Below are 12,061 nucleotides of genomic sequence, written 5' to 3'. Positions count from 1 at the left end.
AGTGTAAAATTGGGTACGTTTAAGACAGAAAAATCAATAATAACTAATATTAACAGTTGCTGTGGAAGATGGAAATGCAAACAAATATAAACATTCTAAAGCTATTTTCACAGATTTAGCCTATTCAGGAGCTGTATAATGCAGAAAACCAGATTTTGGAGAGAAGCATTTAGTGGTTGATTCTTCATCACAACAAAATTCAGTAAATGCTCTTTCTTACACACAATTATGTTTACATTGTCATTAAACTCTTCACAATGGTGACACACAATAATTCTCAGATATTGGGTTTATAGTAAGCTTTTCTGTGACATACATATTTATATTGCACTGCAACAGCAAATTCTGTAGGGGAACATAATAATGACCCAGTGAAAATGTAAATAAGTATCTAACCAACCTATCTTTACTATCTGAGTATTGTCCAAGACAGCAGCAATACAATTAAACATGTTTATTTGATATACTTCCACTTTCTGTCACATTTGATAATATTTTTGTGCCACTAAACCCAGCAAAGCAGAATGTTTTTTTTAGCCAAAAAGTGGTTCATTATAAGAAGCATTAACTTATGGGACTTATATAAACATGTTTTCAATGAGCTGGGAATTCTTCAATTGATAGCACAGTACATTTATGGCATTTGTTGACAATGTCATGAACTTGTTTAACAGTAAGAGTAGCATTTATTAACTGAATCCAAAAGAGAGGAACGATATACATGTGTTGGAAAAAGGCTCACATCTGTAACAACTGTACAAAAAATTGCATGGCATTCTGCCATATACTTTTCAATAAGTTTTCACAAGAACTCAAAAGCTATCAGTGACAAACTACTGGTGTTCTACACCAAGTTAATTTGTTTCTCTCCAGGGAAATACCTAATCCCTGAGGGAATAATTATGATCCATGTAATTGTATTATTGGGATGTAATCCAATGAAACCAAACAGTAAACAATTCTGTTCAGTATGATTACCTCACATTTGCCTGAATATTTATAACAACTGTCAAGTAATACACCATATTGTAAGTAAGAAAAAGTGTCCCAGCAAACGCCAGGATAGCTCCTACAAATAGGCACACATGTTATCCTTTCCTTGCCCATCACTTCAAGATTTGTAATAACAAGAAAATTTTGTAGTACTGTTATTATTATTGAAGTAGTAGTAGCTGTTGTTATTATCATTCTGGTGTTCAATTTTTTTTCCTGTTTTGCTTTCTTTTATTAAGTTCTATTTAACCTACAATATTCCATAATGTAACACTGATACAAGTTTCAGACCAAACAAAACTTAAACAAATATATAAAAAATAAACACAGTGTATGTCTGCTGGCAACATTCATGACAAAAAATGAAAAATTGTCTGTTTGTAATATGAATCATTGTGTTTATGGACAATGTCAGGACATTTATATATGCAGTACTTGCTCACAAACGTTTAGAATCCATAAATCAAAAAAGAGGGAAAGTTCTACCACAATTCTAAGATAATTTCATGTCAGTGCCACAGGTTGCTTTTGCACAATGCTCTTAGCTTTGCTTTTCCAGAACTGCTAATTGCCCTCTTCCATAATACAATGGTTTGGTAGCTACCATCCCACAACAGAATACAAAAAAAATTACAGGACTGACAGATTGCACGTAGGGGTGTAGGTACAATAACTGTAAGACTTATGAAAGCATTTGATTTATAATTGTCAGATAAATGTCAATAAAATAAAACCCTCACTCACAATCAAAGTCTTGCTTACCATTGCTCCACGCTTGCTCCAAGGTGAGAAGTGATATATCCTATACACCCCACCTCTAAACACATGCACACAAAAAGTATTATGCTGCAAAAATAATAACTGCAGGTTATCGCAGTTGCAGTTAAATTTAAAAAGGTAATGGTCAAAATTGAACTTGTGATAGCATGAGAGTAATAAATGAGAAACTGAGAACAAGCTGAGCTAAAGAACTATCAGCAAGTACATGGGATAAGAGCTAAACACTGTAACAAAGCGACATCACCTCTTTATTAATGTTATGTAATACAATGAAGTTGATAGAAGAGTTTTCACGCCTACATTACTGATGGAATATGCTCTGCTGCACATAGGGCAATTTAATTACAGGTATTACGTCTTTACTTGTCTTGCATTTTCATTTACAGACACAATTAAATAAAACATGAATATTAAGCAGAAGTGGCTGTGAAATAAATTTCTTATGCCTGAGCATCAGATGAAGCATTGACCTGTGGTTGTTTTATGTTCATGCTGATCCATTCAACACCATTTCAAAATGAAAATATGGATGAAATTTGAAATACTGATTTTACGTTTTTACTAATAACAATAAGAAGAAAGAAAGCAAAGCAACAGAAGACTAATTTACCTAAACGCACAGTATCTAGCTAGCACCCACTAAACAAAATATTACAACACACACTTCCTAACATTATAGATTCATACCACTAATGAACAGGTGTGCCTCATTGGAATTAACAGCTGCAGTCACACAGCAGTAACATCACTGCTGTCATGTAGTGCCCAGAATGCAAGTAACTGTTTATTAAACATGTATGTAATGTTCGACAACATTATGTTTGCACTTATAAATAACACCGCAGAATATTTTATATGCAACATATTTAAGTAAGGCTTTGATGTCATAAAATAGCATGGTGACATAAAGAACTGAACCCACTCTTTCTACGGCTGTAAAAAAACACTCTATTGGAATGAACTGTTTATCTTTAAAATGTACTTTGCAGGCACCAGGTGGTGTAGTAGAGTTCCAAACTCAATGCAAAAATGATACCATTCAATGGCTAAAGTACCAGGGTTTATGCTCTGTAAACATTTGATTACTTGATAACAGAAGCAGGAATTAAAAATGATCTCATCTTGTCAATGAAATTTCACTGAACAAAAAAATGAAGCTTGGGTATTCTACATTAACTACCTGCAATGTAGGAAAAGATAGATTACTACTTAACGTACGGATAACAATCTAAGTTGTAGACAAGCACAATTAAAAAGACACAAAAGCTTTCAGTCACAGCCTTCATCGGAAAAAGAGAAATACGCAACATTCAATCACACACACAGGCATACTTCATGCACAAATGACTGCCAACTCCAGCAGCTCAGGCCTTTTGGGATCAATGAACGTTTAAATGCAAAAATTTCAAAAAAATTCTGCAAAGGGGATAAAATAATGTGTCTGCTTCACAGAAGAATAAAACTCATTAGCAATGTTGACAAGAATAAAATTAACATTTAATGAAGAGATGAACAGGAGTATGAGGTAATCTAATATAAACGGAGGGGACAGAGGCTTCGCCACCAGAATTCGAACTAGATAGCTCTGAATCACGTGCAACTTCAGAGGCCTACTTCAGGCAGATAATGGGTCAATTGAACCTACCGATACCAGATGTGTGCAATATAAAGTACTCAACCACACATTCTGTAGAGAACTCAAAGATTTTGGTACTCTCATACCCACCCAATCTAGTTGACTTTTTAAAATTATAAACAAAACTGTTTCAACTGAATTGTGATATACACAAAACTAATAAAAGAAGTAAAAATAATCCCCATACAGACTATGTTTCTTTAGGGCCTATAGAGCATTCAAAGTTAGAGTCTGCACTTTGGATCAACAGGTCTTTTAGAAGTCCCAATCATGTATAAAGCAGGAAACTGAGAATCCCCATAAATTCAAATGACAGTTAAAAACATACATACTTACCATTTTATACTAAATACTAGGGGTCAAGACAAATATTCCATATGGCTTTTGACCAATGGCAAAGTTAATGGCTACTCTGACATCACCTTTTGGTGTATAGGTTCACAGTTTTTTTGCTAATTGGGGAAGCCATTCAATGTGAGGAAAAGAAAGATGGTGGTGACAGACTCATCTGCAGCATATCCCAAGATCTGGACTGCGTTGGATGGTAACATTTCGGTTGTAAGCTGGCGAAGTCAACAAATGTGAAAGTAAGAAACCTTGTTGTGATGACACACTCATCTGTACTGTATGTTGCTTGAAAAAATTGCCACTGATATCAAGTTATAGACACAATGTTGTTTATGGTGTTTGTCACATGTTTCCTATGTCACTGATTATTGCTGAGGACCCGTATAAAATATAACTCTTTATCCAAAACTAGTATCTTACAAAAATCAATAAGACATTATCAGCAACTATGTACTGGTGAAGCAGCAACTTACTTTATAGTAGCAAAAAACTTATGAAGTCCAAACAGTTGCTTCACTTTTTTTTAAAGTATACCTTGACTCATTCTGGATCACTGATTATCATTTAAGATGGTATCTGTGGGACATGAAAGTGTATATAAATCATTTGTTTACTTCATCATCCTCATCATCATCATTTAAGACTGATTATGCCTTTCAGCGTTCAGTCTGGAGCATAGCCCCCCCTTATAAAATTCCTCCATGATCCCCTACTCAGTGCCGACATTGGTGCCTCTTGTGATGTTAAACCTATTACTTCAAAATCATTCATAACCGGATCCAGGTACCTTCTCCTTGGTCTGCCCCGACTCCTCCTACCCTCTACTGCTGAACCCATGAGTCTCTTGGGTAACCTTGCTTCTCCCATGCGTGTAACATGACCCCACCATCTAAGCCTGTTCACCCTGACTGCTACATCTATAGAGTTCATTCCCAGTTTTTCTTTGATTTCCTCATTGTGGACACCCTCCTGCCATTATTCCCATCTACTAGTACCTGCAATCATCCTAGCTACTTTCATATCCATAACCTCAACCTTGTTGATAAGGTAACCTGAATCCACCCAGCTTTCGCTCCCATACAACAAAGTTGGTCGAAAGATTGAACGGTGCACAGATAAGTTAGTCTTGGTACTGACTGCCTTCTTGCAGAAGAGAGTAGATCGTAGCTGAGCACTCACTGCATTAGCTTTGCTACACCTCGCTTCCAGTTCTTTCACTATGTTGCCATCCTGTGAGAATATGCATCCTAACTACTTGAAACTGTCCACCTGTTCCAACTTTGTTCCTCCTATTTGGCACTCAATCCGTTTATATCTCTTTACCACTGACATTACTTTCGTTTTGGAGATGCTAATCTTCATACCATAGTCCTTACATTTTTGATCTAGCTCTGAAATATTACTTTGCAAACTTTCAATCGAATCTGCCATCACAACTAAGTCATCCGCATATGCAAGACTGCTTATTTAGTGTTCACATATCTAAATCTGACCCAGCCAGTCTATTGTTTTCAACATATGATCCATAAATAATATGAACAACAGCGGAGACAGGTTGCAGCCTTGTCTTACCCCTGAAACTACTCTGAACCATGAACTCAATTTACCGTCAAAACTAACTGCTGCCTGACTATCCATGTAAAGACCTTTAATTGCTTGGAAAAGTTTGCCTCCTATTCCATAATCTCGTAGAACAGGCAATAACTTCCTCCTAGGAACCCGGTCATATGCCTTTTCAAGATCTATAAAGCATAGTTACAATTTCCGGTCCCACTCCTATCACTTCTCCATTATTTGCCGTAAGCTGAAGATCTGGTCCTGACAACCTCTAAGAGGCCTAACCCCACACTGATTTTCATCCAATTGGTCCTCAACTAATACTCACACTTTCCTTTCAACAATACCTCTGTAGTTGTTACAATCTTTTCTGTTTCCATGTTTAAAGATTGGCGTAATTACTGCTTTTGTCCAGTCTGATGGAACCTGTCCCGACTCCCAGGCCATTTCAATTATCCTGTGTAGCCATTTAAGACCTGACATTCCACTGTATTTGATGAGTTCCGACTTAATTTCATCCACCCCAGCTGCTTTATTGCACTGCAATCTATTGACCATTTTCTCCACTTCCTCAAATGTGATCCTATTTCCATCATCATTCCTATCCCATTCTACCTCAAAATCTGAAACATTGCTGATCGTATTTTCACCTACATTGAGCAACTCTTCAAAATATTCCTCCGTCTGCCCAAGGCATCCACAGGATTCACCAGCAGTTTTCCTGACCTGTCCAAAATACTTGTCATTTCCTTCTTACCACCCTTTCAAAGACTGCTAATTAGACTCCAGAATGGTTTTCCAGCAGCTTGACCCATAGTCTACAACCTGTTTCCAAAGTCTTCCCAAGATTTCTTCTTGGATGCTGCAATTATCTGTTTGGCTTTGTTTCTTTCTTCAACATAACTTTCTCTGTCTACCTGAGTTCTAGTATGTAGCCATTTTTGATACGCCTTCTTTTTCCTTTTACAGTCTGCCTTGACTGTATCATTCCACCAAGCTGTTTGCTTCATCCTACTTTTACACACTACTGTTCCAAGACATTCTTTAGCCACTTCTAGTACTGTGTCCCTGTACCTTGTCCACTCCTTTTCCAATGACTGTAATTGACTACATTCAACTAACTGGTACCTTTCTGAGATCGCTGTTATGTACTTGTGCCTGATTTCCTTATCCTGAAGTTTCTCCACTCTTATACTCCTACATATGGACCTGACCTCCTGCACTTTCGGCCTCACAATCCCAATTTCACTGCAGATTAAATAATGATCAGTGTCATCACAGAATCCCCTGAATACATGTGTATCCCTCACAGCCTTCCTGAATTTCTGATCTGTTATTATATAGTCAATGACAGATCGGGTTCCCCTGCCTTCCCAAGTATACTGGTGAATGTTCTCATGTTTAAAAAAGGAGTTTGTGATTACTAAGCCCATACTGGCACAGAAATCCAAGAGTTGTTTCCCATTCCTGTTGGCCTCCATATCCTCTCCAAATTTACCCATAACCTTTTCATACCCTTCTGATCGATTTCCAATCCTGGCGTTAAAATCACCCATGAGCAGAACACTGTCCTTGTCCTTTACTCTAACAACTACATCACTGAGTGCCTCATAAAAACTATCCATATTATCTTGATCTGTCCCTTCACAATGTGAATATACTGACACAATCCTGATTTTCTTGCTAGACACTGTCAAACCTATCTACATCAGTCGTTTGTTCACATACCTTATTGCAATTACCCTGGGTTCCATTTCTTTCCTAATGTAAAGCCCTACACCCCATTGTGCTATTCCTGCTTTGACTCCTACCAGGTAGACCTTGTATTCTCCCACTTCCTCTTCGTTCTCACCCCTTACCCGAATGTCACTAACAGCTAAAACGTCCAGCCCCACCTTAGTTGCAGCCTCTGCCAGCTCTACCGTCTTCCCAGAGTAGCCCCCATTGATATTAATAGCTCCCCATCTCATTACCATTTGTTTGCCAAGTCGTATCTTAGGAGTCCCTTGTTTGTCAGTTAGCGGTGGGACTCCGTCAAAAAAGCTACATGTGAGCTGTGGGCACACTCATCAAACTGCATCAGCTTGTTTACATATTCACATTATTCACTGGGGCATAGCAATTACCTACAAGGAACATGCTAAAGAACATGCTGCAAGGAATATTCTGAAGAATATTCACTAGTGCGAACCATGAAACTGTGCAATTAAATAGCTACATGTGAGCTGTGGGCACACTCATCAAAACTGCATCAGTTTCATTTATAGAAACTATATAAGTTATCTACTACAGAAAAAAATCTGGGATTTATATGTTTTCCTTGGTACAAAAATGTTATCTTCAAACTAGTTTCAGTGACATGTTCTAAAGGCACATAAAATCTTCAGGATAAAAAACCAGTGACAAAAAAATTGCACTGTAACTAATTTGGGGGCAACAAACAAAATTTCCACTTCAACGTAACTCAAAAACCTCATATTTCTTTTTTGAAAAAGAAGCCCAACAAAGAGAAAGTACCAATGTGGACAATGATTGTACCACGTAAACACTAAAAAATATAAAAAATGAACTATTGCTGCAAGTGTGTTGTCATACGAAACTTTTATAGAAATGGATAAAAAGAAAAAAGAAACAAAATTTAGTAACCATGCAATTTTTTCTTCTTCATTAAATCAAAGTAGTATCAAGGTTAAGAGGGCAGATTTACTTTTAATACTGTTAATATGCTGTTTGAGACTTTCCTTGTGTAAAAACTACTTTATTGGTTCACAGGAGTCAAGTCGGATAATGTTGTGGAAGCTTCACATCATCTTCAGGCACTTCAGTCAGTAAGCACCTGAAGATGACAAGCAGCTGTCAGATTGAAATATTGTGCAGCTTCCACAACATTATCCAAGCCAATGTCTGTGAACCAATGAAGCACTGTCAATATAATCAGTGCGCAATATTACACTACATAGATCAAGAGAAAAAGCATGAAGACACACATCGCATGCTTTGTTAAATAAGGAATCACTAAACTTTGCCATGCAAAATACAACAAAGAAACACCACATCTGGCACTATTCAACAAGCAATTGCTACCTAACCACAGGCTATGTTTGGTCCTCTTAAGGCCTTCAAAGATGAAATACTATTATTCCACATTCAGCTTATGAAACTAATGTTTACGCTGAAGTTCTTACCATGTAATGTAGAGTGTCATGGGAAGCTGGGGAGTCACTAGAATTCAGATGTTCTGCAGAAGCTGACAAGGTTTTAACTGGTTTTGCCTGCTTCCTTCCAAGGGTTGCACATTTGTTCATCTGAACCTGTTGAACATTCCTGGTCTGATCTTCACTACATGAAAATGGTTCTGCATAAATATGCTCCTCACTGTATGACTTCTGAATTGTACCATATAACCCATGTTCACTGTCCAATTTTCTTCGGTTTGTAGCAACATCAACAAAGAATTTGCTCAGTCTTTCAGCTGGTTTCTCATAGAAGTGAGTCTGACAGTACAAGAGATTGGTGTTTGTTGCACAATTTAGGGAACTGAGACAGTTACTTAGCACAGATGATGTCTCTGCCACTACTGGTGGCGGTTGGACGACAGCTGGTGATTGGGCAACAGATGCACGGCTACCTGAGGTCCCTCTATCCTGATCTGTAAAATTAGCTAATGGCACACGTGGGGTAATTACAGCAATACCTTTCTGCTGGTGTGTTATAAGGGCATCTTCTAATTTCTTCAGCATCAGAAGGGGCTCAGTCCTAGAACGCTGTGGCTTGCTTGGGACTGGTCGAGATGCATTGTTTTCCTTCGTTGCACTAAACTGAATGACTTTCTCCTGAACTTTACTTTTTGTTGCTGGAGAATGGGCAAAAGTTCTTGGTGGCTTCTTTGGAGGAGGGCCTTGGGGAAGTGGTGATTTCAAGGCAACTCTCAAACTGTCTGTTAATTCAAGTGCACAATTATTGCTCAAGTCTGACGCATTTCTTTTGTGAACACCACCTTTAAAACATTTGTTATTAATAGTATTATCTTCCACTATTTTGCAGCTAGTCTCGCTTGCAGTATCACCAACCTGCTTTGTAACTTCATCACACTCATATTGGCTAAATAGAGGCTCAATAGTATCCTTAGTGTTACTGATACCCTGTAAATTACAATTTGACTGTATATCAATTGATTTTGGCTTGGGCTTAGGTGTGCATGTGTCTACCTTTTGCTGCTTTATGCTGTCATCAGGGTCATGTCTTTTAAGCTCTGCTACAGACACTGTCCCACTTTTTTGATCTCTCTGCTGATTTTTAACAGCATGTGATGAACTCTGTGTCACTGGATTCCTACCATTAGAAGTTGGGAGTAGGACGTCTCCATTCTTTTTGTTCTCCAGTTCTGCTATTGTTTTAATGACACATTGTACAGCATTAGCCCTACTACGAAAAGTATTTCTTGGTGGGTTAAAACATGTATTTCTAGTGGGAACTGATATTTCCTTTGATTTGTTTGTATTTAAGTTTTCTTTCTGCTCTGCTTCGAATATTTTAACTTTTGTATTGAATAAAGCATTGTCTACCTTACCACTGCCACCTGAGAAGTCTTTTGCTACTATATTCTTGTCACAACGAAATGCTGGCGTTCGTCTGATGTGTGATTTCGTGGACGAATTACTCTGATCCCACTTCTCTCTAATTTTTCCACCACCTTGAGGAGATGCAACCCCCACACGCAATGCGCTGTCTTTTATGTGCAGATCTGAAATTGCTTCTTTCCCAGCAGTTTTCTGCTGTTTCTTGGCGCAGGTATCAGGCCGATTAAGAGGTTTCACCGGAGGCAGAGAAATTTCAGTTCCACCTTCAAATTTTTTTCTGATATTTTCAATTCTGCCTCTAAGTTCACGAGGTGGCCTATATGCCATCATCAGATTTGAATCACTGGGATCATTTCTGTCATCATTTACACCCAAAGTGCTCACAAATGTAAAAAATGTTATTTACATTATAAAGCTAAAGTCCAAAACGGTTAAAATGCAACTTGGCTCCTACATTGTCTGTTCCCGGTGTAAACTAAATAGCATCCTGAAGGTGCTGATGGTGGGATGCACAATTTCTACTCAGCTACATCTGTTTCTACGATTATGTCTCAGGATATTTAAGAGGCATATTATCTACTGCTGACGGTAACAACAGGTCTTTAACCTGCTTTTACTTTTTACGCGACGCATTGCCTAAAGAACTGATTTACGACATGCCTCAATATTTGGCTACTATTTTTATTACATAAGGGCAATCGTCATATGAAAACTTACATCAATCACTATTTAATGTATTTCGAAACATTCTTGTTAGCACTGTTTACTGTCACTGCCATGACGTAATAACGACGCACTCACGAAACACGTTAACGAGTTATTTTGTTTACGTTGCACGATTAAAACACACATTCAACGATGACGTTGGACGATCAGCAACATAAACTGCTAAAACTATTGTTTGTTATTATACAGAAGAGAACACACCCTGATTTACAGTTCAGACTGCTGACAGCTGATGGCTGGAATGTAACCTCTCTAACGGTAACTATTTTTTTTACATATGTAAATAAAGTGCAAAAATATGGAAAAAACCTTGCTACAATAAAATAAAAATACAATGTACATACGCAACAGACAAAGACAATCAATACAATGGCATTTTACAAGTGAATGAAAAAGTTGACTACCTGAAAACGGCACTCTTTGCAGTGGGTTAAAGAACTTTGGCGGCATAACGCGCTCGATTCAACTTTATGTTCGGAGTTTTCTCACATTTGCTTATTCACTAAAAAGAACTTGAAGTAAGAGAAATCCTTAGGTACGTACAGAGTGCCTTTAAATGCGCAAATAACTTGTCAACTCCCAGGGACTAATTAACGTCTCAACTAAATGGAGGAGGATGAAACAGTCGAGGGCAGCGTTCCTGTAGTCGACATGTATGCTTATTATTTTCTTGCTCCAGTTTGAAACGTAAAAAACAATAACAGTATGATATTTTCGCTTTATACGCTATCTATTGTGAAAATAAATGAAAAATCAGAGAGATGTGAAAATTTCTAAAACTGGAGTGGCAATGCTGCTGCAGCACGACAATGGCAAGCGAACGAGTTGCCATTATTGTTCTGAAGTACCAGTTTAATGCTTTAAATACTTATTTGAAGTGTTTTGTAGTTCGTTATGCACCACAAACAGAACCTGTTATGCTCAATGCACACCAGATAATATCAGCAGCCCGTGCTCGCAGCGACTTCGTGGCGTCAGCAAATGTTTTTAGTCCACACACACAGCGGCATCGTAGCGATGATCGCGCCAGCAGTAATAGGTTAGGAACCATCCAGTATACTCTTGGAGATACAAGAAAGACAGGCAGTGTTTGCTTATTTAATTTACGAAAACATTAAGAAACACAACAAGAGGTTTAGACTAACCCAATGATTATTTCACGACTGCTGAATGGAGCTCTCTTGACACTGTTTATGGGTTTAAGTGGAGATGAAATTAAGTTGTTTATTTTCTAATGAATGTACAGCCGTTTGAAGAATTATAAGTACAATAACAGTTATATCGTCAACGGTTGATCTTTTGCAGATGTCTTTGTAAATCTGTTTGGGAAGCATTGCACGTACCGAAATTAATAGAAGGAACCTGGCTGAAAAATTCCAAGGGATCTGGAAAGCGTGCTATCTGATCCGGACAATGAAATCTGATGAACTCGGGGAGGAAG

General features: G+C 37.8%; 1 protein-coding gene across 2 annotated transcripts in view; it reads right to left on the bottom strand.

Annotated features, from left to right (window-relative positions):
• Positions 1–11,034, bottom strand: part of LOC126284181 (uncharacterized) — a 158,726-nt gene extending 147,692 nt beyond the window's left edge. The window contains exon 1 of one of the 2 annotated variants that reach the window (XM_049982924.1): positions 8,500–11,034. In XM_049982924.1, the coding sequence (XP_049838881.1) occupies positions 8,500–10,224 (1,725 nt within the window). In that variant the 5' untranslated portion in view covers positions 10,225–11,034. The remainder of the gene's footprint in view (positions 1–8,499) is intronic. The other variant, XM_049982925.1, reaches the window with a different exon arrangement.
• Positions 11,035–12,061: the final 1,027 nt, after the last annotated feature.

This window comes from Schistocerca gregaria, chromosome 8 (assembly GCF_023897955.1).
Source record: "Schistocerca gregaria isolate iqSchGreg1 chromosome 8, iqSchGreg1.2, whole genome shotgun sequence".
NCBI lineage: Eukaryota > Metazoa > Arthropoda > Insecta > Orthoptera > Acrididae > Schistocerca > Schistocerca gregaria.
The sequence above is the reverse complement of the archived record's forward strand: the minus strand, read 5'-3'. Positions and strand labels throughout refer to the sequence as shown.